This window comes from Vulpes lagopus, chromosome X (assembly GCF_018345385.1).
Source record: "Vulpes lagopus strain Blue_001 chromosome X, ASM1834538v1, whole genome shotgun sequence".
NCBI classification, from domain to species: Eukaryota; Metazoa; Chordata; class Mammalia; order Carnivora; family Canidae; genus Vulpes; species Vulpes lagopus.
The window spans coordinates 15,664,222-15,689,900 of NC_054848.1; the positions used below are offsets into that span (position 1 = coordinate 15,664,222).

Here is a 25,679-nt window from a genome sequence, read left to right on the forward strand (position 1 = left end):
GTTATTCCTTCGAGGGCCAGAGAATAAATAGTTTAGGCTTTGCAAGCCAGGCAGTCGCTGTGGCAATTACGTAACTCTGCTGTCGTAGAGCAAAAGCAGCCACAGACAATGCATAAATGAAGGGCTATGGCTGTGTGGCAATAAAACTTTATTTATACAAATAAGCCATACCAGATTTGGCCCATAGGTTGTGGTTTACTAAACTCTGGTCTACAAGAAGAGCTATGGGTCTAAATCAAGAGACCAGGGATAATATTTTTGTTCTGTTTCAAGGAGGAATGACAGATATTGATTGCTAAGGCAGAATCATCAGCTTAGAAATGATGCCCTCCTGGACACTGTCCCTGACTGCCCTTGAGGTGGAGCTCGGTGCCCCTACCAGCACCACAACAGGACAGCACAGCACCCAGCACATAATGCTCTCCTCTCCCTGCCCACGCTGCCTGGGAACGTCTGATTCTCACATCCTAGGCTCCCTCTTTGGAGATTACTGGAGGCTCTCCCAGGGCCCAGCCCAGAACAGTTCCTTAGTAATGACCACAAAAACAAAGGGAGGAGCAACAAATGAAGGGGATAAAGAAGAAGGACAAGTTAAAAATGACTCTCAAGTATTCATGGGATGAACTGATGAAGGCTGGGATGCCACCAGCTAAATGCAGAAGAAAGGAGAGGCAGGAATCTGACAGGTAGGAGAATCCACTGTTCAATGATGCAGGGGCAGCTAAGGACATAGGAGTTGCCCCTCGGCGGCCACTCTACTGCAGACCACCAAACCTGGGCTATGAGGTCCAGCCAGGGATGGATGGGTACAAGGAGAGGCAGGCCGCCCTAAGCCAGGGTAGCACAGCGAGAGACGAAGATGGATCTGCCCAGGATGTCTCAAAGAAGAGAAGCTTCCTGCCCCGACTCGATATGATCAGAGAAGCCCATCACTCTGCTCGCTGCCCACAGCATGAAGCCAAATGCTAGCTGATCTCCAGCTATGGGAGAAATTCCCAAATCAGAAAAGCCATCCAGCTAGCTTCCAGCTGACCCCAGATTCAGAAGCAATAAATGCTCACTGTTGTATGCCATGGAGGTTTTGAGGTTGTTTGTCATGCAGTATTATTGTGGCAACAGATAACTGATATGACAATGCCTGGCACAGAGGAGATCCTCAAAAGATGTTAAAACACACATGCAAGGAGGATAACAGCTGAAAATATGTTGTCTCAGTCTCCTGTCCTGGTAAATTGAGTGTTATTTCCCTCGACTGTTTCTCCATATTCATCGAGGCCCAGAGGGTAAAAGAAGTTTGCAAAAAAAAATTTCTTTTTAGAAGTTTCTAGAGACACTAATTTTAAAGGACAGCAAGTTTATACATTTCCTACTTGTTGTAGTATGTTTATCTTTAGCTAACAAATGCAAATGGAAAATAAAGCAGAAGGAAAACTCCCCTGACACAGAAGTCTCTCACCGAAGTCATCATTCATGCCTCAAAATACACACAATGAAATTGAGATATGGTAACACAAGTGACATGCCAACTGCAGTTCTTCATTTTGAAAATCTCTTAGCTGATAGTGGGTAGAAGGGTATTAAGTATTTGTCATATTATTCTTGATCATTTTTTATTGTGATAAACATACATAATATAAAGTTTATCATTTTAAGCACTTTTAAGTATACCATGCAGTGGCATTAAGCACATTCACATTATTGTACAACCATCATCCCTATCTATCTCCCTCTTTCATCTTCTCAGGCTCAGGCTCCATATCCACTGAACACTAACTAAGTCCCCACCCCACCCCACCCCCGCCCCACCACCCTATCCCCTGGCAATGCCTCTTTGCTTCCTGTCTCCGTGAATATGACTATTCTAGGTACCTTATATAAATGGAATCCTACAGTATTTGTCCTTTTATGACTGGCTTATTTTACTTATAATAGTGTTCTCAAGGTTCATCCATGTAGAAGCACGTGTAAGAATTTCTTCCTTCTTAAGGCTGAATACTATTTCATTATATGGATACCACATTTTGTTCATCTATTCATCCACTGATGGACACCTGGGTTGCTTCCACCTTTTGCCTACTGTAAATAATGCTGCAATGAACATGGGTGTACAAATATCCATTCACATCTCTTCTTGACTCATTCTATATATCTTTATTAAACAATGTTTTGAAACTTGAAACATACTAAAAGAAATTCATCCCTGGCTGGCTCACTTGGTGGAACGTGTGAGTTTGAGGAACGTGTGAGGGTTGTGAGTTTGAGATCCACATTGGGGGTGTAGAGATTACTTAAAAATAAAATCTTAAAAAAAACATCACTTAGCTAGCAGTCTTCAGGCATCACCCAACAAAGTTGAGGGGATGGGACTGGTACCTAGAGTTTGCAATTCAACGCAATTTACCATGAATGATTTAATCCTACGCCCACTGAAATAAACATGGCGATGAAATGAAAAGCCTTTGGAGGAGACAGGATTCTGAAGCATGCTGAGCTGAATGCAAAATGAATACACAGCTCACCACCCACTCAACCCCCGTGCAATCAAGCAGAGTAAAGAGCCCGCAATGCCATGCGGTGGGCAAGAATGGGTGGTTTACAAAAGGCAAAACACTGTTTTAACTTCACTACTCAATAAAATCACCATAGGGCTTTCTCAGCAAAAAGCCAGAATCCTCTCAAGTTCTCCCAAAGCTTATGACAGGTCATGTGGAAAGCTGATTCATCCAATAAATGTTTGTTGGCTGTAGGAGCTCAAATGTACAGAGTATGCAGCATGGACCACAATATTCCTTCCTGGGGACTCTGGAAAGGGTTTGAAAGAAGAGAGTGGGATCTTTAAATTTTTTAATATTCCAAAAGGCTTACTAGCCAAAATGAGTGTAGAGGTTAAAATGCTTCGCAGGACTATATATAAGCAGGACACCGATCCTAATCTGAAGAATACACAGAAATTTGCCGTCCAAAGGGTCAAAAATTTTTAGAAAGGGTCCTCAGATTAAAAACTACTGGAAACTTCTCAGTCTCTCAACTTGCAGATAAAGAAACAGATGCTTCGGAAGGTAAAATGACCTTCCCCAAATGGCTGTGGGCCGGGAGAGCTGAGAAGGGCAGGGATGTCTCAGGGGTCCTCCAGCAAGGGCCTCTGAATCATCCTGGGCAGAATTCTGAGGGACAAAAGGAAACACGATGGTTTCCCAGCCTCTACGAACTGACAGTCAAGTTCTAAACCACTGAAAACAGACAGGATATTTGTCAACTGTTATCAAGTCTTGCTGGTGGCCCAGGCCCTATCTGCCTCTGGCCACACACAAGCCAAGGGTTGAAAGGGAGGCCATTCAGGCCTGCATGGTTTTGTTTGTTTTGTTTTGTTTCAGCATACAGTTGACACACAGCTCTAATAAATGATCACTTTCCATTTTCTACTCCAACTTGGGCTTCTGATAGAATGAGTTCATGCATCAATATGAAGAGATCAATACAATTCATAATTTATGAAGATGTGGAGGGAGGGAGAGATTGATCCACCCTACTGATGCCTGCAATCTCCCCTTCTCTCTTCCTTCTCGCTGCCCAGGTTTGGTCAGTTTTCAACGCATTAACACCCCCACCCAGGAGGATTGGCAGGGAGTAAGAAAAATTAAACTGCATCCTATATAAGCTCTGCTAATAACAGATTTACAGTTAAACTGCAAAATGGTTTCTATGGGTCATCCCTGGATTTCAGTGATCTATGTGATTCCTGTCAAGCCTGCACAAATGTAAATAAAAGCTAATGACACACGGACATAGCCTAGGGTCCCGATCCAGGATGGGATGGAGCTTAGAGTAATTCATCACTGAGAGAGATGGAGAAGGAGAGAGGGAAGGGAGAATGGAAAGAGGCAAGGAGGCTCTTAAACATGACTGTGAATTGCACTCAAATTCCATGAAAAAAGGGTCAGAGCCATAGGGCCAAAATTTAAGAGGAAAGGGTGAAGTACTTTTTTAAGCATACATCTATGCACAAAACAGATACAGAATTTCCATTCCTGGCTCATTTGGGTTTGCCTGTCCCTGTCCACAAGGTAGACACATCAGTAACTCGGTTACTCTTTCCCTTTGTATAGATACATCTTATCTTTTATCTCAATTATTTCGTCAAAAGTAAATTACAAAGGAGGCTAACTTCTTCAAAAGAAACAAGCTACTCCCAGTGATACTATCAAAGAGTTGCTTTAAAGCTTTTGAAAAGTCAAACATAAAACTGATGTCATTTTTTCCCCTAAACAATGTGTTTTTTTAAGATAACTATTAACTGTGTGCTTTTGTTCATTTGTTTGCTTTAATCTGTCAAATAACATGGCCTAGAAAAGGGTCAAAAAGAATAAGGGGAAAAACTCAATAGCAAAACATTCTGGAAATCTGATTTTCCTTTGGAAGGAATGACGATACCAAAGAATTCACCCAAGCTGGCTGTGGGGAGAGGGGAAAGAAGTAAGAGAGAGTGCGAACCTGAGGGCTGGGGGTGGGGGGGTGGAAGGGGGTCCCTGCTCCAGACTTCTAGCATCTCCAGCAACCCACCTGGAGGTGGCTACACAGACAAGTCTTACTTGAACTGAAATCTGAAGACACAGTACTAATCACTGATAATTCATAATAATGGGTTCCTGATGAGCAAAATTAACATATAATCAGATAATCCAACCATCTCCTTTGATTAATATCTTCTTCGTTTTCTCTCCCCGGCTCTGATCGTAGTGATGATGAGCAATCAAATATCAGAGAGGAAGAAGCCCAGAAAGGAAGGGAAAGCTAAATCTGGCCCGTGTACTCCAACGAAACGGGAAGAGCAGACACACTGCTGTATGTAAAATAAACTGAACTCCACACTTTTATTTAGAAAACCTTGGGGAAGGGTGACAAACCAAATACAGATTAAAATGATGACAAAAGCGAAAGTTTCCCTTACCCTGGAAATTTTCCCCTACTTTCAGCTCACATTTCACCAGGAAATTGGAAAAGTGTCGGAGCCTTCTCTCAAAACAGTTACCCTCATATTCTTTCAATCTGGTTCAAATCTCCTCCATTGGAAACCTCCATTGGTTTTCTCACTCTCCACTAATGGCCCATTATCAGGCTGAGAGCTAGATTCAGTAGTTATTCTCATGATCCACTTACCAAAACAGACCCTTAATAAGTCTTCTCTCTCCCTGGGCACTCAGTAACCAAGATAATTTCTCTGAATCACAGAATTTCAACAGCTTTTCCTTAAATATATTAACTTAATATAAAGCTTATTCTCCCTCTGGTACTTTTCTTTCCAGTAACTCATTTCTCAAAAGGCTTAGAGTGGTTGAGTACAAGTACATCCTTCCATCTGATAATTAAAGTTGGTTCCAACATGAATACAATAAAGCCTCTTCCTTCAAGGAGTTTATAATCTAGTAAAAAAAAATCTAAATCTAAACATGGACACACACACACACACACACACACACACACGCAAAAGAATCTAAGTGTATTAACAGAATAACATGCAGCTACAAGTGTCCAAAAAATCATCATTTGAGAACAGCCATTCACTAAGGCTTTCTGGATGCTATTATTCATATTACTGCTTAGGTTTTCCTGTGGTGGCAGCAAGACACATTCCACGTCTGCCTCTATTGCTGCAGCCAGTGAGTCATTTTACTTCTTCCCACCTCAGTTCCTTCATATTTAAAATGGACCTATGACAGGGCACCTGGGTGGCTCATTTGGTGAAGTGTCTGCCTTTGGCTCAGGGCATGATCTCAGGGTGCTGGGATTGAGGCCCACATCAGGGTCCCTGCTCAGTGGGGAGCCTGCCTCTCCCTCTCCCTCTGCCCCTCCCTACTGCTTCTGTGCTCTCTCTCACTCTCTCTCAAATAAATAAATAAATCTCTAAAAAAACAAAAATAAGATGTCATTTGTTCAAATACAGCATTTTGTAATTTCCACTCATCCACCTTCTAAAATAATATGATAAATACTAACAATTCCCTCAATATTAAAGGGGAACATTTTTCAATTAACAAGAGTATTCCACAAAGAGCTATTACAACATAAATATTCAAAAGTTATGTTCTTCTGTGCTAATAAAAAAAAACAGGAGGGGGAAAAGATTCTATTTGCAAGAGCCAACAATAACCTCAATCTATGTAGGGATGACATAAGGAGGAAGCAAGACTTCACAAATAAAACCCTTACTGACACTTGGCTAAACAGAATAATGTCCTATGTCACTGGGTCACTAGAATTAGCTGTCTAGTATTCAGAAGGGATGTACATTTTAATTTGGTGTATGGTTGCAAGAATTGGTCCACTATGATGTCTGCAGAAGAGGGGCAAGGGAGAGAAAAGCATTTCATTTATGCATTGTACATGAAGACATTTTATATGGCACAATACAAAACTGTTAAACAAAAGAAGTTGGGGAAATGTCGATTCTTTCTAAATCGATGTGCAATTTCAATGTAATTCAAATCCCAATCCCAATGGAATTTTTAAAAACTTGGTAACAAGGGTGCCTGGGTGGCTCAGTCACTTAAGCAGACAACTCTTGATTTCAGTTCTGGTCATGATATCAGGGTCCTGGGATCAAGCCCCACTCTGGGCTCCAAACTCAGGGAGTCTGCTTGAGGATTCTCTCTTCCCTCTCCCTCTGCTCCTTCCTCCTCCCACTTCTCTAAAATAAATAAATCTTTAAAAAATTAAAAATTTAAAAAGTAAAACGTGATAACAATTAATATTTTTAAAAAGATTTATTTATTTAGTCATGAGAGACACAGACAGAGAGAAAGGCAGAGACACAGGCAGAGGGAGAAGCAGATTCCTTGCTGGGAGCCCAATGTGGGACTCGATCCTGGATCCCAGGACCATCACCTGAGCTGAAGGCAGGTGCCCAACCACTGAGCCACACAGGCGTCCCATGATAACAATTTTAAAATGAAAGAGAAGAGCTAAAATATTTTTGAAAATGAGAAGTGATAACAGAAGGACAAATGCTGTATCACATATTAAAACATACTATAGAGTCACAATACTTAAACTATATTGATATAAGAATGGTGAGACAAATTAATGGGACAGAAGCAAAAGTCCAGAAAAAATTCCCTAATATATGTAATAGTATATGACAAAGGAGATATCACAATTAATGGGGGGAAGGGCAGGATTATTCAAGAAATGGTCCCAAAAAAGTGGCTATTTCAAAATAAAAATCAATTTGCATACTAACCACACGCTACATGTCAAAAGTCCAAAGAAATTAAAAATTAGAAGTAAAAAAAGAATGAAGCAAGTATAAAGAAGGAAAAAAATTATGTGAGATTTTATTCAGGGAAATCATGAAAAAAATCAACAACGAATCTGTGTAAAAAAGTACTATTTCTGTACCTCAAAACCAGCTGTAAACAAAATGAAAAGCCAACCAACTGGGAAGCACAATTTGCCAGAAATGACAAAGGAATAATACACTAATCAGTAAGAAAAATATAAAGACCTCAACATGAGAGCAAAGAATACAAACACATGACAGAAAAAAGAAAATGTGAGAGAACTCTATTAATCAAAGAAATTCAAGCTTGAAACACTAATAAGCACTCTTCCCGCTTCTAGTGATGATGTAAATTGGTACAACCCTTCAAAAATCAATTTCATAATAATGGCTTAAAGTGCCATAAAATATATACATGCTTTTGTCCAATAATTCCACATTTAAGAATCTTTCGTAAAGAAATCATCAGAGCTGCAGAAAAGATTTATGAGCAAAAATAGCCAGCACAGAGTTATAGCGGCAAGAAAAATTGGAACCCTAAATGGATTCTTTCCTTTCCAGCAAAGGCCTCTCTATGAAGCACAGAATTTAGAATATAAGGGTTTGCCTTTTGATTTACAGGGACTCTCTCCTTTCTTCTCAAGAAATGAACAATAGAATGCCACCGTCAGTTCTCTACGCTTCTCAAATCAATTCTCTAATATTTAGGTCATCCCAGCAAAACAGTGTCTTTTTGATCTCTCAGATTCACTATCTCCTAGGCAACTGATTGAATGAAGAAAAATATAAAGCTTCACTGAGGAACATATAATTTTTAAAGACTTGAATAAAGGAATGACACATCTTGTCCTTCAGCTGGAAGAGGGGAGTGGTAGGGGTTGTAAAACAGAAAGAGACAGACAGACAGACAGGCAGACAAAAAAAAACAAAACCCAGCTTTACTGAGATACTATTTACATACCCATAAAATTCACCCATTTTAGGTGTGTGATTAAATGGTTCTTCTAGAGTTACAGAATCGCGTGACCATCATAACAGTGTAATTTTAGAATTTCCATCACCCCAAAAACAAACCTCTTGCCCATGAGCAGTCACTTTCCATTCTGACACCCAGCTCTGGGCAAGCACTAACCTACTTACCATCTCTATGGACTTGCCTATTCTGGACACTTCACATAAATGGCATCATACAACATGGGATCTTTAGTGTCTGGCTTCTTTAATTTCACCTGCTGTCTTTGAGGCTCATCCATGCTGTGGCATGTATCGAAACTTCGTTCCTTTTAATTGCCAAACAGTATTCCATCGTGTGGATGAACCACATTTTTGTTCATCTGTTCAGCTGATGGACATGTGGGTCGTTTCCATTTGGGGGACATTAGGATTGTGCCACTGCGAACAGGTTTGTAGGTAGACATATGTTGTCATCTCTCATGGGTATGGAATACTAGGTCACAGCTAACTCTATACTTCATAGCTTGAGGAACAGCCAGACACTTTTTCAAATCAGCTGCACACGTTTACAACCCCACAAGGAGTGCGTAAATTGTCCTCAGTATTCCTTCACAAACTTTTTAATTTCTCCAGGATTGGCAGTGATGTCCCCTTTATAATTCCTCGTATTAGAATTTTAAACCTTCTCTCCTTTTTTTCTTAATCAGTATTAGCTAAAGTTTATCAATTTGTTGACTGTTTCAAAGAACCAGTTTTTTATTTCAGTAATTTTCTGTATTTTCCTATTCTGTTTCGCTTATTTCCACTCTAATCACTCTTATTTCCTTCTTTCTGCTTGCTTCAAGCTTAGTTTGCTCTTCTTTTTCTGGTTCCTTTTAAAAATATTTTTAAATTAAGTAATTTCTATGCCCAACGTGGGGCTTTACTCAAAACCCTGAGATCAAGAGTCACAAGCTCTACCAACTCAATGAGCCAGGCAACCCTCTTTTGCTAGTTTCCTTCTTTCTTATTTTTACGATTGTATTTATTTCTTCATGAGAGACATGGAGAGAGAGGCAGAAACATAGGCAGAGGGAGAAGCAGGCTCCCTGTGGGGAGCTTGATTCGGGACTCGATCCCAGGACCCCAGGATCATGACCTGAGCTGAAGGCAGATGCTCAACCACTGAGCCATCCAGGCATTCCTCTTTTGCTAGTTTTTTAAGGTAGAAAGTTAGGTTATTGACAATCCCACTTTTGGGCAGATATCCAAAGCGAATGAAATCACTATCTCAAAGAGATCTCTTGTACCCCTGTGTTCACTGCACACTGCAGCATTATTCACCACAGCCAATATGTGGAAAAACCTAAGCAATGGATGAATGGATAAAGAAAATCTCTCTCTCTCTCTCTCTCTCTCTCTCTCTCTCTCTCTCTCTCTCTCTCTCTCTCACACACACACACACACACACACACACACATACACACACACACCGGAATATTATTTAGCCATAAAAATAAGGAAATCCTGCCATCTGTGACAACATGAACGAAACTTGAGGGCATTATGCTAAGTAAAATATGTTAGAGAAAGATGAATTTTGTATGTTCTCACAATAACAACTAAAAATATGGTAATTATGGGAGGTGAGGGATATATTAACTAACCTTATTGTAGAAATCATTTCATAATATATACATGTCTCAAATCATCATATTCTACACCTCAAACCTATACCTATACAACGTTATATATCAAACATATCTTAGTGAAGGTGGGGAAAGAAAAGAGAGGGTATTGATCTGAAATCTGTTTTCTTTTTGAATACAGGCATTTACAGCTGTCAATTTGCTCTAAGCGTTGCTTTAGCTATATGCAGTCAATTTCTGGAGATTGTGTTTTCATCATTTTCATTCATTTCTAAATATTTCAAAATTTCCCTTGGGGATTCTTCTTTGACCCACTGGTAATTCAAGAGTAGATTGTTTAATTTCCATATATTCATGAATTTCCCAAATCTCTTTCTGTTGTTGATTCCTAATTTAATTCCAGTGTGGTTGGAGAACATACTCTGTATGATTGTAATCCTTTGAAATTTACTGAGCCTTCTTTTATGGCCTAGCATATGGTCTATCCCGCAGACTGCTCCATGTGCATCCGATCACTCGTTGCTTCATGGAAACAACACTTCATTATCGTTGTCCATAAATCTGTAATTTCTTCCCAACATTCTGGGGTCTTACCAGCAGTTTACCACTTTTAATAACAACTACTACTGTTTTCAGTGACTCCTGGTTCATTCTCTCACCACCTTCTGGCCCAAGCTTCATTCTCTTTCCTCATTTTTACCTTGACAATTTCCCTGAGGGAGTTAACAAGAGTAGTCTCCTTATTTTATTTTATTATTTTTTAAAAGATTTTATTTATTTATTTATTTATTTATTTATTTATTTATTTATGAGAGATAGAGAGAGAGACAGAGACAGAGAGACAGAGGGGGGCAGAGACACAGGCAGAGGGAGAAGCAGGCTCCATGCAGGGAGCCTGACACTGGACTCGATCCCGGGTCTCCAGGATCAAGCCCTGGGTTGAAGGCGGCGCTAAACCACTGAGCCACTCGGGCTGCCCGAGTCTCCTTATTTTACAGATGGGAAAACAGAGTATGAGACTTGCCTAATGTCCCACAGAAACTTTGGGGGTACAGCAGAAGTGGGAGCTGGAGTTGGCCTGCAGCCCTTCTTCCTGCCACAAGGTCCTGCTACCACTGAGTTTATTCAGGTCTCCAGGAAACTGCAAATGGAGCAAGCAGTTCAGTCCTCCTCCAATGTGCTTCCTTGAGCGTGTGTGCATGCACGGACGAAGTTTCTGGCTGCTCTCTCATTCCCTTCCTGGTAGGGGACTATGACAGTGGTCCACCTGGCACTGCAGCTGGGCCCACTGTCCGCCAGACCATGGGCTAGGGAGGTAGGCCGGGAAATGTCCTCGTTGTTCAGGGCAGAACCATCCTAGGGCTTCACAAGCACAAAAAAGCCATGAGTCTAAAGATTAAACTGAAGCTGCAGGTGGCATCAGGGGGACCAAGCTGTGACAACAGACCAGTAAGTGCAATTAGAAGAAACTGAGGAAACTACAGGAGAAAAGGCTCCTTTTCGGGATGTCTGGGTATCTCTGTGGTTTAGCGCCTGCCTTCAGCCCAGGGCATGATCCTGGGATCCCAGGATCGAGTCCCACGTCGGGCTCCGCACAGGGAGCCTGCTTCTCCCTCTGCCTGTGTCTCTGCCTCTCTCTCTGTATATCATGAATAAATAAAATCTTTAAAAAAAAAAGAAAAGGCTCTTTTTCCAGGGCTTTCTACAAGTAAGGACAGTTGCTGTCCCAATACAATACCTCTTATTAGTTACCTTTAATTAATCTACCAGCTATCTACCTGTAATAATCTCCCTTTTGAAAAGAGGATCCTCCAGATCAGAGGGGTGTCCTTTCAGGTTCCCTGGGCAGAGGCTCCATGTTCTCCTTCCTGGCATGTCAACAAGCAGGTCCCTGAATCAGACCGAAGGCTGGGACAGTTTCAGGGACCTCAGCCACCTCAGGAATCCTAGATTCGAGAACTCTAAATGGCAGGCTATGTGTTTCTCACAACTTCACAAGTGGGTTCATTACCTGAACTCAAAATGACAGCTTCTTTCACTAACAGGAGAGAGTGAACAAACCTCTTCTTTATGCCCGATCAGGGTTTTAATGGTATCAAGGAGAGCTAAGACTCCCCGTCTTTCCATCGAAGCAAGTAGAGAAGGCAAGGGGACTCTCCTGACTCTATGGGACTACTGTTTTGTCATCCTAAAATTCGCCCTTAGAATCCCTGTTCCATCCTGACCCAAGTCCCAGCTAGAGCTGGTCTTGTGTTCACTGGGTCAGACCCCTCGGCCCACTTTTCCTGCCAAAGCCCAGCCTAGGCACTCTTTGACACAGGGCCCAAGAAATGATCAAGAGGGAAAAAAATTGCTTTTAGCTTGTCACTCAAAAACCTACCAAGAGGACTGGCTTTCAAGTATTAGATTCAGGGAATGTTCTCCCAGCATCATGCACCGTGTCTGTTCACAGCCGCAGGCCATAGAGGCTTGGTCAGTGTCTCTCACAGGGCCAGCACGGCCACCACCACCCACTCACTCTAACATTCCCTGTGCAAGGGTCAATCCGAAGATGATCTCTGGGATGCTCAGACAGCTCCTCGTCCTGCATTTTCAAGACCTACACATCGCAAAGCAGAGTCCTAACTAGTATTCAGTAAAATGCGGTCCACTGACTGAAGAGAAGCAGGTTTCCTGACCACAGGACATCCAAGAGCCTGCAATATGCTCTGGTGCTTGCCATTCTCCAGGAGGGTGTTAGTGTAGGCGGCCCTAGCCAAAATTCCTGTGTCCAGAGAGCCAATTTTCTCTCCCTTTCTGTCTCCTTATCTCTTTCTCTCCATCCCTCTTTTGTGCAATATTTTGTAGGGTCATAATTCTGTGCAGCGCACACTGGGAACTGCTGGCCTGGTGTCTATCTGAACATGTCACACATGTTGCATGGCTTCCTCTCTAGTAGGTGAAAATATACAACAGCGTGCCTTTGAGAATACACCTTATACAGACAAACTTGGGCTCACCAAGGTCCAACTCAGAACTGGTGAAAAGCACTGTACACAATGGAGCCATGTGGTCGGTCAGCACCACCCTCGGAGCCTGGCGTGTTGTAGGGAGATTGCCTACTCCTAGCATTCTATACCACAGGAACTGTAAACGCCTCTGCACGATGAGAAAAGCACAATCATCCCCACTTATATGGACTCTGCTTTTAAAAGGTACCCAAGGCTTCGGGCCAGCAATGTAAAAATCAAAGAAAGAAGTCAGATTTACAAATGGGTTATGCACTATGCAGTGTTTGAAATTCCAAATGCTTTTTCTCATAGAAACAAAGTCATAAGTGGTGATTAAGTTCTCAGACTAACCCACAATGTAGCTAAAACACATCTACAATGTCATCAACTAACAAAACCCCCAAAAAACAATGAAATTAAAGAAGAAACATTTTTATTTATCAAGAATACTTATGCTCAGTGGTATACCCAGAGGGGAGCATGGAGAGGGGTGAGGGTGGGGGGCTGGCCCATGCCCAGGCAAGAAGGGGCTTCCTGTAGAGAACTGACAAATGATAATGAAGCTAACAAAGTCAGTAGGCTCTTTATTTCACCTCCTGCTGACAAGTGAAAACAACATCAGTCATAAAATATTGCTCCTTTTAGGAAAACTGGGTCCACTAAGAAGTAAAGTAGTTAGGGGTAACTGGAGCTACTAAGGAGGAGATTATGTCTTACCTACAGGAATTTCAGTGTACTTCTTCATGGTGTTTAAATTCAAATTATTACCTATACCTAGAGTCACGCCTATAGGAGTCCTTTTTTTTTTTTTTCCACACTTATCAACAATGATCCCTGTCAGTGTCGGTGTAACAGATGGGACAAGGATGGGGAAGCAGATTCTGTGAGTTCAATGAAGAAAAATTAGAAGAGAGAGGAATGGAGCTAAAGAGAACGAACACATGTGTAATGTGAGAAGCTGTGGGTCTAAAATGGAATGGCATGAATTGAGAACACTAAGTCAGAGGAACCAAAGGCATCTCTCTCTGCAGGGAGAAAGAAAAGGTGGGCAGGAGGAGGAGTTTCCTGGGAGAGCCACCAGGTGGAGCCACCACCACAAACCCACTCCCTGGCGGTCCTCTGGATGGATGGGTGGCAACCCAACAGGAACGCCTTAGAAGTCTAAATCAATAATTAGTCCAGGGTACACTAATTCCTCTAGGGTTAACACCTTGGAATCAGGGCACAGAGATTGAAAGGAGACGAATATAATACAAGAAAATTTCTTAAAACCAAGTTTGCCAAAGACCCATATGTATGGAAAATATACAATGGCAACCACCACTCAGAATGGCATTTCCTACCCATTTCACCACCATCCCTAGGTCCAAGAGGCAATACTACTCAGATAAGAAAGTAAATAGGAGCAACATACTTGAACATCAACTACTAGTCCCATAGGGCCAGTAACACAGCTCCCAACAGAACCTGTCAGTAATGCAGCCAGGGATCAATTACTTTACAAAACCTCTTAACAGTCCCTTTACTCTCAAACTTTCAAGAATGAAGACCCCCTGGGAAAGAAGATGATAAATACACACAAAGACACATTTACACGATGTATGTATTATTGAATGGCTGGAATATTATATCCATCCAGGTTCACTGCCAATGGCCAGCTTTATTTTCATCTCCCCATGGAAAAGACCAGCTCAGGTGATAGCCAAGAGCTTCCACACAACAGTAACACCTTCTCTCAACTTCTTACTCTTCCATTTGTCTATAAAAACCAGCAATTTAGGTAGGATCAATAGGTACTTTGGAGAGTTGAAGAAAATCTGACCCAACACGCTACATTTTCAGATTCCAGGTAACCGGGGTAATTCACATTTGTTTCTCCAAAAGGAAATTGGAAAGGAACAAAATCTTGTTTCTATAAACAAATTCCCAGATCTTGCATCTACCTTAACCAACAAAGCACTGGAAAAGCAAAGCAGTTGACATTTTCTTTATTAAGGACACACTTTTTCCATCCTTTGTTTACAGTTTCATTTCAAACAAAGAGCCCATAGCCTATCAAGAGAACCAGGCCACTGCCTTGGAGCCAACACAGAGTTCCACGCAGCACGTACTTGGCGGGCGTATGCGCACTCCTGTCCTGATAAACCAGCCTGCAGATACCTCGAGAACGTTATTGTGAATAGCCAAGTAAATGCTAAAGAAATGAGAACTTGCAAAAACGTTTCCCCTTCAGTAGAGAAAGGGAGGGAGGCCACTACAGCCAGATCTTTAGGTATTGGAATGACTGGTGCTGGGGGCAAAGAAAGATAAACCCTAGGTATGATTCTTCTGACAGCCACAAGCAGCAGACCAAAATGGAGAGCCTTTCTGTGTGGCAAACACGAGGCCCATATTATGCTGGGGGGGCATGTATATATCACCCATCCACACACAAAATGAATTCTGAAGAATTTCTGCATCAACTTTTAAAGCAACAGTGTGTCACCAGAGGCAGAGCAGCTGTTGGTCCCTCTGTTCAGGACTTTTGAATTAAACCTGTCTGAAGAACTAAATACATGAGAAATGAGCCCACAGAGTCATGTTCTACAATCCAAGACACATCCACATAGCAACTTCGAGAGTAACCCTCCCCCAGCTCAACTTGAATCTCATCTTGTAGCATCAGTGCTAGACCTGTTACAAATAACATTTTTGAGACCATCAGATCTTCCAGCATTAGTCAGTTCCTGGAAGGGGCAGTAAAATGCAAATGCACAATAAACCTTAAATAAAGATGGTAAAAGCAGTTTATCTTTCATAAGGCAGATGCCAAAGTAGCAGAGCGACTTAAAAAGATGATTATAAAAGACATTTTCTATCAGGAGAGCATAATAATAATAATAATAATAATAATAATAGCAAAGAATAATAAATGTGCAAAATACAATAGAGACTTACCAAACACTGAATTCATGATAAACTGGAAATAGAAACAAGGACACATAAAGCCAACCAGAAACCCGCGGAGTGGCTTCACATTCAGAATGACAGCAGTAAATTAGAGACATATCCCCATCTTGCCATAAAAAGGATTTAAGAAATGTACACCACTTTCTTAACATTTCCCAAGGGACACAACAGACTGCAAGGGCTTGCAGGCAAGCCTGGCTGGTGGTGTTCCTCTAGTCCTTCCATCTGTCCCAGCACCAAGCAGAGGGCCAGGCCTGCAGTGGCACACTATAAACGTGTGCAATTAAACGCTCGTTAGGATCCATGTAAAAGTGAGGAAGGAACAATATTCTAAATCGTAGGCAGCAGGAGGGGTTCTGAGAAAGGCAGCTTCCCCATGAGGTCTGCTAGCGATGCAAAAACCGAGGAACTAGAGCCCCGAAACAGAAGCTGGGCCTTACAGAGGCCAGTGTGGTATTGATTACAGCCTGGACACTGAACCCATCACATAAATAAAGTTGGTTGGGAAACCACTCTGAGATGAGACCCAACGATTTTGTCTTTCCTTTAATTGAAGTAGAAATGAACAAAATCCTCCTTGCTGATTTTCAAGTATGTACTGAATGCATTTGCTGTTGTTAAAATGTCCATTTTGTTCAGTTTGGCTTTTAACTGTAAGGTTTGAACATTAAAAAAAAAATCTTCCAGATATCAATATTCCAATTTGGGAGTTGCGCACCATTCTTCTATATGGGTTTAATGAGAGAAGGAACAAAAGAATAAATCCTCCTCAGGAGGAAACAGACCACCTTTTTCTGTCTGGTTCATGAGAACATCATTTGGCTCCCAGAAGAATTTTCAGATTTTCTGGCTACACTTTGTCAACATTCTGGAGTCTGGGATAACTTCAGGATATGTAACATCCACGCTGCAAGCATGAATGAAAAATGACTTCTTACTCCTTGGGAAAAGCTTGTTTTAAACAGAAATCTCCTTCACTGTGACTCGGGTAAAGCCCAGAGAAATGGCTAGGTGTGGGAGCAGATACCAATGTCCTTGCAGCCCTAATGCCTAGAATGTATAGCTGATGGCTGCCAGGCTGTCTGGAGGAACTGTTTTCTCTCTCAATTTCACTCCATCTTTTTCTCAAACGAAAAGCACAATGGAGTCACTCCAGTACCTCCCTAAATCAACTCTGTAGAGATCTGCAAAGGTTCAAGTTGAAAACTGAAACTAATCTGTCCCAAACTGTTTGCATGGTACTGGCCTTTTCTCAAGGCTATTATAGTAGCTTCCTTCAAACCTAGGGTGGCTCTTGACCTCATACAAGGGCCTGGGGAGGACAAGCTTGTCCCACACTGTGAGGTACTATAACCCACTTGCCATTGCTGCAAAGTGAGGCATGTCCCCAAACCACTGGCCACAACTGGGCAAACTTCTTCAGCTAAGTCTTTCTCAAATTCGGGACCCAGTGAAGTAGTTCAATTTCAGCCTCATAACAGAAATAGATTTTGATCTTTATTTATTAAAAGAAAAAGAATTTGTGTTAATTCTCTTAAATTCTCACAGGGTCCAAGGCTGAATCACAAGGTGGACTCATATACCCGAAGAAGGATCCCATGTTAATGAAACAAAACAGCCTGTTACTAAACTCTGAAAGTAATTTTCCTCCATAACAACAGCAACAGACAAAAACATCAAGAGATTTCTAGGGACAAAGCTTGGTGAAAACAAAGAGAAGGAGAAGACTTGGGTCATTTACAATAACTCATAAAACTTGAAGAATTAGTTGGATGGAAAGTGTTTACAAGTAACTAGAATCATCCCCAGATTTAGCCTCTGATCCTTGTTTTAAGGGGGAAAAAAAGTGGTTTTTCATTGATTTGGGGTGGGAAAAAAATGTAGCTTTTGAGCTCAGCACAATGAACTATTTATCTGGCCTGACAAGGCCAATCAATCCATCCCGCTGTTTATTATAAGGAGTAGTAGGATACTGTTAGTATGGACGGGTGGGGGCAGGGCCAAACATAGTGCTGGCCCTCCGTACACAATGCTTCCCTTCAACTGGAAATTGATGTTTGGCCCAGGTGACCTGAGGGTCAGTGTGAAGCCTGGGACAAAACGGAGATGGTATTTTATGTGCTTCGTATTTACAGCATGTCTCCATGTGCTAAGGTCTCAGAGCCACGGCAGATTCATTATATAAAATACCCGAGAGTAAAAGGTTGGTCACCATCGGGCTTCGGGCCTAAGGCGGAGATTTAAGAAAGGAACGGCACTCCATATGCCGCCCCTGTTCTGTACCTTTTTCTGGATCATGAAAAATCCCATGGAGGACCTCAGAGGCCAGAGTTTTAGATGCAAAGAGGCAATTATCAGAAAAGTTGGAATCCTTCTTTCATTTAAAGTTCTCAGGTAATTTTTATCAAACTCATCTGGATAATTACCTTAATTCCTTAACTTAATTAATTCCTTATCTTGTTAAGTCAATTAATTACCTTAATTCTCTTATTTACCTTACAAAAAGCAGGGCTGGCAGGAGGAGCCTTGCCAGTGGTCATCTTGCGTGTACTTTCCTGACTCACTGACCCAAGAAGCACGAGGAGGAACGAGAGGGGCTCAGGAAAGCAAGCAAGGTTTGGGAATATAGAAAGACACACTGACTCCTAGCTCTCTGAAACCTATAAGGGCAGGCCTCAGGAGCTCTGGAACTTATTTGCAAGAATGAAGGAGGCACTTGGCGGGGATGACTATAGTTTCACAGCAAAATCTGCTTAATTCTTAAAATGGGAAATCCCCTGCATTGGTAGGATGGGACTTAAAAAAAAAAAAAAAAAGAAAACAAGAAAAGAAAGAAAATCCTATAGCTGCTAACCAGCGTGGGCCTCCAGCCAATACTTAATCTGAATAATTCAAAAAGGGAAATGTAACCCAGGGCAGCTGGAGGGGGTAGAGGAAGAAGCAGGAAGGAAGAGAGACACAAAGCTAATGTCTCGAGCACTATGATCAATGGACAGTTTATTGGACAAATTCTTATGCTGTCTAAATTTTATGAAAGATTAGCTGTTCTTCCCTGTGGTTATGTAAACTTGCCTTCTTTTTTCTTTTTAATGGAACTCTTTGCTAATACATTTCCTGCTCCTGCTTTTGAACAGCTCTATATTTCTCTTTAAGGAAGTAATAAGCCCGTGAAAAGCCTGCAGCTGAATGCTAACCTACCACGGGCACGCTCAGTATGAGCCCTGTCCAATGCACGGTGAGGGCAGGGGCAGGAAAAACTGAGGAAATCTAGTGCAACCACAGTAGAGGTGAGTCGAGTCCTCTCTGCAACCTTACATTCTCTCTCCTATCATTTCAAACAACGATGTCACAAAGGAGGGATACGGGAGAAAACAAAACCGCCACGAGCTAATACCTGAAAATCTGCCTTGAGATCTCAAAACAGGGAAATGAGATGTTAAAGTTCTCTTGGTTAGAGGGATGTAAGAGCTATATCTTTGCACATACGGCCTCCTAAACCAAGAGAGACAAGGTCTGTGTTTGGGAGCCCAGCGGGTAGAGAAAGAGACCCTGATAAAGCCTGCCCTTAAATTAAAAAGAGACCATGGCCAGACACGCATAGCTCAGCCTGCACCATAGCATTCTCTAAAGTCATCTTTCATCCATAAAAATAGATATGGAAGTGAAAGCTAATGTCCTAGAAAAATCATCATTTACAAATTTAGTCTACTTTCTTATTGTAAAAAAACTGTACTAGTTCCCTTGATTATAGTTATTACATTGTTACTCGCCCTGTGTGTGCATGTGTGTGTCCAAATTTATACGAAAACCAAAAGGACAAATGCCATTCAATTTTTTAGCAATTCAGAATTTGAAACTTTACCCAATAGCTTCCAGTTTGGGTTTGTGTGTGGGGAGGGGGCTTGTTCTTTTTTTCCATACCTCTCTTGTTGGTTCTTAGAATTGTTTCAGATGATAGCAAAGCATTTCCACTGGACACTTCGTGCATGGGTTTTTCTGGAGCTTTGCTGGAGAGAGGGTCTTTCTTCATTTCTTTCTTTATTTCCTGTGAGGATAAAAGAAAAACAAGACTGTTGTTTGAAATTTTTTAAATGGCTCTTTGGCTATTTTAAGCTTCAGCTTTCTGGAAATGAACTCTAATGACCTCAACTCAGTATAACATGGTGTTTGAAAAATACTATTTCCTATGTTGCTGTAGCTTGTTTTCCTTATATTTATTACTGGAGCACCTGGTCCTGTAAAGTAAAATGATGTCCAATATGGTGACATGACCTTATGTGACTACGGCCATTCCAAGTGACTAGAAAGAGAATGAATGATACTGAAGGCCACCACACAGCTCGAAGTGACAGCCTGTCCTACTTTTTGAACAATGAAAAGTTTTGGCCACCTAAAAGCCTTCTGGTTTCAATCTTTCCCAACAGGGGTTTAGAGAAATATATTCCCATATCACCATTGGCTCACAATTATGCTAAACCCCAAAGAAGGTGATTTAAGTTCATTTACAGTCATCAAGTCCCTCTGGCTTTCTTTAACTCCTGACAAAGAAAAATGTAAGGATGACAAACAGAAATAAAGACCATCATTCTAGGCCAAGGGTCAGCAAATGACAGCCCACCACATATTTTTATAAATAAAGTTTCATTACAACACAACCACCTTCATCTGCTTAAGTATTTTCTAGGGCTGCTATGACAGCAGACCTAAGTATTTGGAACAGAGATCAAAGCATAAAACACCTGGCCCTTTATGGACAAAGTTTGCTCTAGGTGGTCTCTTATCAAAGACCCATTAAGATACAAAATTTAGGGGCACCTGGGTGACTCAGTCAGTTAAGTGTCTGCCTTTGGCTCAGGTCATGATCCCAGGATCCTGGGATTGAGCCCTGAGTCAGGCTCCACACTCAGCCGGGGTGAGAGGGGTGCCTGTCCCTCCCCCTGCTCATGTGCTCTCTCTCTCTCTCTCAAATAAAATCTTTTTTAAAAGATACAGAAATTTTGGGATCCCTGGGTGGCGCAGCGGTTTGGCGCCTGCCTTTGGCCCGGGGCGCGATCCTGGAGACCCAGGATCGAATCCCACGTCGGGCTCCCGGTGCATGGAGCCTGCTTCTCCCTCTGCCTATGTCTCTGCTTCTCTCTCTCTCACTGTGTGCCTATCATAAAATAAATAAAATTTAAAAAAAAAAATTTAAAAGATACAGAAATTTTAAAGAAGATTTTATTTATTTATTCATGAGAGACACAGAGAGAGAAAGGCAGAGACACAGGCAGAGGGAGAAGCAGGCTCCATGCAGGGAACCCGATGTGGGACTCAATCCCGGGTCTCCAGGATCACGCCCTGGGCTGAAGGCGGCGCTAAACCACTGAGCCACCAGGGCTGCCCAAAGACATAGAATTTTTTGTTTGTTTGTTTGGAAGTAGGCTCTTTATTTATTCATGAGACAGAGAGAGAGAGAGAGAGGCAGAGACACAGGCAGAGGGAGAAGCAGCTCCATGCAGGGAGCCTGACGTGGGACTCGATCCCGGGTCTCCCGGATCATGCCCTGGGCCAAAGGCGGCGCTAAACCACTGAGCCACCCAGGCTGCCCAGATATAGAATTTTAAAAACTGATGGCTGATACAATTACTTCAAATTACTCTAATAATTTACATAATTATTTTTGAAAGCGTCAATAGCCCGAAATGATAGTAACTCACAAATTGCAGGTCTGGAGCGGAGGGTTTCTGGGCTTGTCTGAAACCATGACTAATTATACCAACGTGGGAAAAAGGGAAAGCTAAGGGGATAGACCCAGAGCATGGCTGAGTAGCAGGAAGAGCTCAAGGACAAGAGATGTGTTCTTTGGGAAGAACATGGGGCAGGAAATGGGGACGGGCTCCTTCTATAGAATAAACATGAAGACAGCAAATTTGGTAGGGGGCTGAGATTCAGCCTGGGCAGAGGGCAGAGGCAGAAAGAAAGGAACAAAAGCTTGTCAAAACATAGCCACTGGGCAGCAGCTTCCTATAATACACCCGGGTGTTAGTTACCATATCCAATTCCCCAATTGCTGGCTCAGTTCACAACATCCTCGCCCTCCCTCACCAGGGCCCCACCGGAAATCAGCAACTGTGTCTGGCACTTTGCTGGGTTGAGAGTTTCAGCTGGCGTCCCAGGCCAACCCAGCACAAAGCTGTGTGCATGTGTGTGTATGTACACGGACTCCCACCTCAGCAGCCACGGCACCTGCTAGAACAGCAGTTGCCGGGGGTTTCTGTAGCCTCACAGGCAGATGGCATCAGGGGACAATCTGCAAACATTGCCCGCCTGAGCCACATGACGGGATGCTTTCTTGGTGATGGCTGCCAGGCTGCTATGGCTTGAGAAGTAAAGAAAAACAAGCCACCAGGGGTGCTCATTCCCCAGAGGTTGCTTCTTTGAGGGCAGAACAGTTGCTCAAACCTCCCATTCCACTGCAGTGTGGATGTGACTACGCACACACAAGTTTCCCAGCTGGACACAACGTAACATGGCGATACAACATCCAAGGTCACCAGGGACCAATTCGGGGAAATTCAGTAGATTGTGGGCAACCTGTCAAGCATTTGCTCGCACTAACCACTAAAGGCATGCAGTTGGGGAAGCGTGAGAGAGGGACAAATGTTTGAGAGACTGGAGTGATCACTGGAGAGAACTTTAGAAGCTATGATTGGTTTTGTTTTTTGTCTTTAAGTAATCTCTACATCCAGCGTGGGGCTCAAACTCAAGACCCCAAGATCAAGAGTCACACACTCCAGTGACTGAGCCATCCAGGTGTCCCTAGAAGCTGTGATTGTTAAGAATACCCAAACCCAAGGCTTCAGAACAGCACCTCGCGAGTTTGGAAGGAATGACCCGATCGAGCAGGTGCTTAAAGGCTAAGACAGCAATACCAAAGAGAGTTTGGTTCATAAATCCCAGATTCCATTGACCCCGCCAATGATTGTTTATATTTGCCACACACAGAAGCCTAACAATGACCAGATTTCTTAAGTTCCTTCTTAGATGGAAGCAGGGAGGAAACAAAAAATATGCCCCATATTTTTCCAGAGAAACCAATCACACAGGTATGGCAGTGCATCCTGGAGACTCTCCACTGGCACAATATCCAGGTACACCAGGCTCAATGCATTCTCCCACCAACTCAAAACCTTCCCTCTGACCTGCCTCTTTTCTGGAAGGGAGAGGAGCTATCTTGTTTGAAAGCCCATCATCTACTCACTTACCCAAGCTGGAAAACTCAGTGTTAACCCCCATGCCTCACCAGTCACCCAGTTGGGCTCTATCTAGTTCCTCGACCTCTCAGTTCTCTCCATTCCTCCTATGCTGTCTTAAAACCATGAACACCAGGCAAAGAACTTGAAGAGATGTTTCACCAAAAAGATATACATCTGGCTAACAAGCACATGACCAGATACCCAACATCATTAGTCACTAGGGAAACATAAATCAAAACCATAATGAAGTACTCCTTCATACCCACTAAAATGGCTGGAATTTTTATTTTATTATTTTTATTTTTTAAAGATTTTATTTATTTATTTATTCATGAAAGAGAGAGAGAGAGAGAAAGGCAGAGACATAGGTAGAGGGAGAAGCAGGCTCCTCAAGGGGAGCCCGATGTGGGACTCGATCCTGGGACTGCAGGATCACGCCCTGAGCCGAAGGCAGACGCTCAACCACTGAGTCACCCAGGCACCCATTAGAATTTTTTTAGAAAGGAAAATAGTGTTGATGAGGCTGTGGAAGAATTGGAGCCCTTGTGCACCACTGGCAGGAATGGAAAGTGGTGCAGCCCCTGCGGAAAACAGTATGGCAGTTCCTCAGAGTTACACAGAGAACCCCTGTGTGACCAAGCAATTCTACTCCTAGGTATATATCCTAAAATACTGAAATCGAGGACTCAAAGAGATACTTGTATGCCAACATTTACTGCAGCATTATTCATAGTAGCCAAAAGGTGGAAACAACCTAAGTATCCATCAACAGATAAATGGACAAACAAATGTGGTCTATCCATACAAAAGAATATTATTCAGCCTCAAAAAAGAATCAAGTTTTGAGACCTGCTACAACATGAATAAGGCTAGAAACCATTATGCTAAGTGAAATAAGCCAAACATAAAAGGACAAATATTGTATGATTCCACTTACATAATGCAGCTAGACTAGGCAAATTCATAGAAACACTGGAGGTTACCAGGGGGTGGGAAGGGGGGATGAGAGTCAATGTTTAATGGTTACAAAGTTCCTGTTTGGGGTGACCAAAACGTTTTAGATAGAGATAAGGATAACGTACAACATCGTTAATGTGGCTAATGCCACTGAACTGTACATTTTGAATGGTTAAAATGGCAACTTCCACGTTATATGTATTTTACCACAAGAAAACATACACAGGAACACCAGCTAACATGGGTGTGCTTGTCACATGCCGAAGCTGCTCTCAGAGCTGCACCTGGATGGCAACGTGGAGCCTGCACGACAATCCCATTCACCAGTGGCACACACACCAAGACGTGCAGCACCAAGAGAGCCTGCCATACAGCAGCCAGAATCGGAACCCAACCCACCTCACTTCAGAGCGCATCTCTCAACCACTGTTCCCAAGTCCTGCTGGAGTGGCAATAATGTTACCCTGCCTCTGGCCTCTCCCCTCCCAGGTCAGCCTCTACATTGCCACGAGAGACACTCTCCAAAAACAAATGTATGCTCTTGTCACTCCCCTACTGAAATCGCCCAGTTACTTCCAAAAGACCACAGGATAAGCCCTTTCATTTAAAAACTTGTTAAACTGCATAGCAAGCCACACATCCCTGTGTACTGCTGGCTCAAACTATCCGACATGCATGCTGGCCCCACAGTGCCCATTACCATGCAAATGGAACATGGGGAGTGCACTTCTCTAACAACACCTCGACTTTTACAGGCATCTGATGTCATGGACTCCTATTGGTAGGCTCTAAAAATAGGTGACGATGCTGGTAATGACACAAGCTTACACAGGCAAAGGCTCAGAGAAATTATAGTGTTTTAGCAGATATTTTTTCACTTGCTCCTCATGGTAGCACTGTCATTATGTTATTGAAAAAAAGAAATAAAACCCTGATTCTTCCAGACTGATATATTTTTGCGTTCAAGAATCGTGAGACCCAGTCAGAGAGGACGCAAGAGCTGCCAAAGGCCACAAAGCTAGTAAAGGCATAGTGGGCCGTGGGACCCAACTCTGGGCCTTCTGGCCAGGGCTCTCTTGCTACACTTCACCTCCAAGGAAGAACTAGTGCTATGGCTATAGAGGGGAGATTCAAAATCACCACACCCATGGCTCCAGTGGGAATCTTCACTTCCCTCCATAGCTAAAGAATATAAGGTACTACTTTATCCACAAATGCACCAGTCCTTGAAGTTCTTTCTCATCCACACATGAAAGCTCTTTGCTGCAGGGGAGGGTGCACTTGGCACTGGAATAACCTGCCTGCCCACAGCTGCCAGCATCTGGTTACCTGGAGCTCTCCGAGGTTCTGATCCAGATCATGGGACTCTGGATTTCCTGGCTCTGAATGTTCCCAGCCCCCAACCTTCAATCTTCACTTTCTAACACTAGGCCTATATTTTTCACCATTGTTAAGAACCTGGATCCTACCATTCCAGTGGTAGAGGCCACACCCTAGGCCAGAACTGTGGGCCATGGGGGCTTACAGAAATTTATACATCCCCACATATATAAATAAGCAATGACTGTGCTTGCTTTAAAACACTACAAAATCATCAGGGTATTGGCAAACCTCTTTAGGAGGTAAAGGAAACCCAACCTCACTTTATCCCAAATCTGATGCCTCAACAGTGGAAACTCATCATGTACAG

The 25,679-nt window shown here is 42.6% G+C and overlaps 1 protein-coding gene across 8 annotated transcripts in view; it reads right to left on the reverse strand.

Moving 5' to 3' along the window:
* SH3KBP1 (SH3 domain containing kinase binding protein 1) overlaps nt 1-25,679 on the reverse strand; it is a 342,506-nt gene that overhangs the window by 176,459 nt on the left and 140,368 nt on the right. For all 8 annotated transcript variants that reach the window (XM_041740052.1, XM_041740047.1, XM_041740050.1 and 5 more), the window contains one exon: nt 19,719-19,842. In XM_041740052.1, the coding sequence (XP_041595986.1) occupies nt 19,719-19,842 (124 nt within the window). The remainder of the gene's footprint in view (nt 1-19,718; nt 19,843-25,679) is intronic.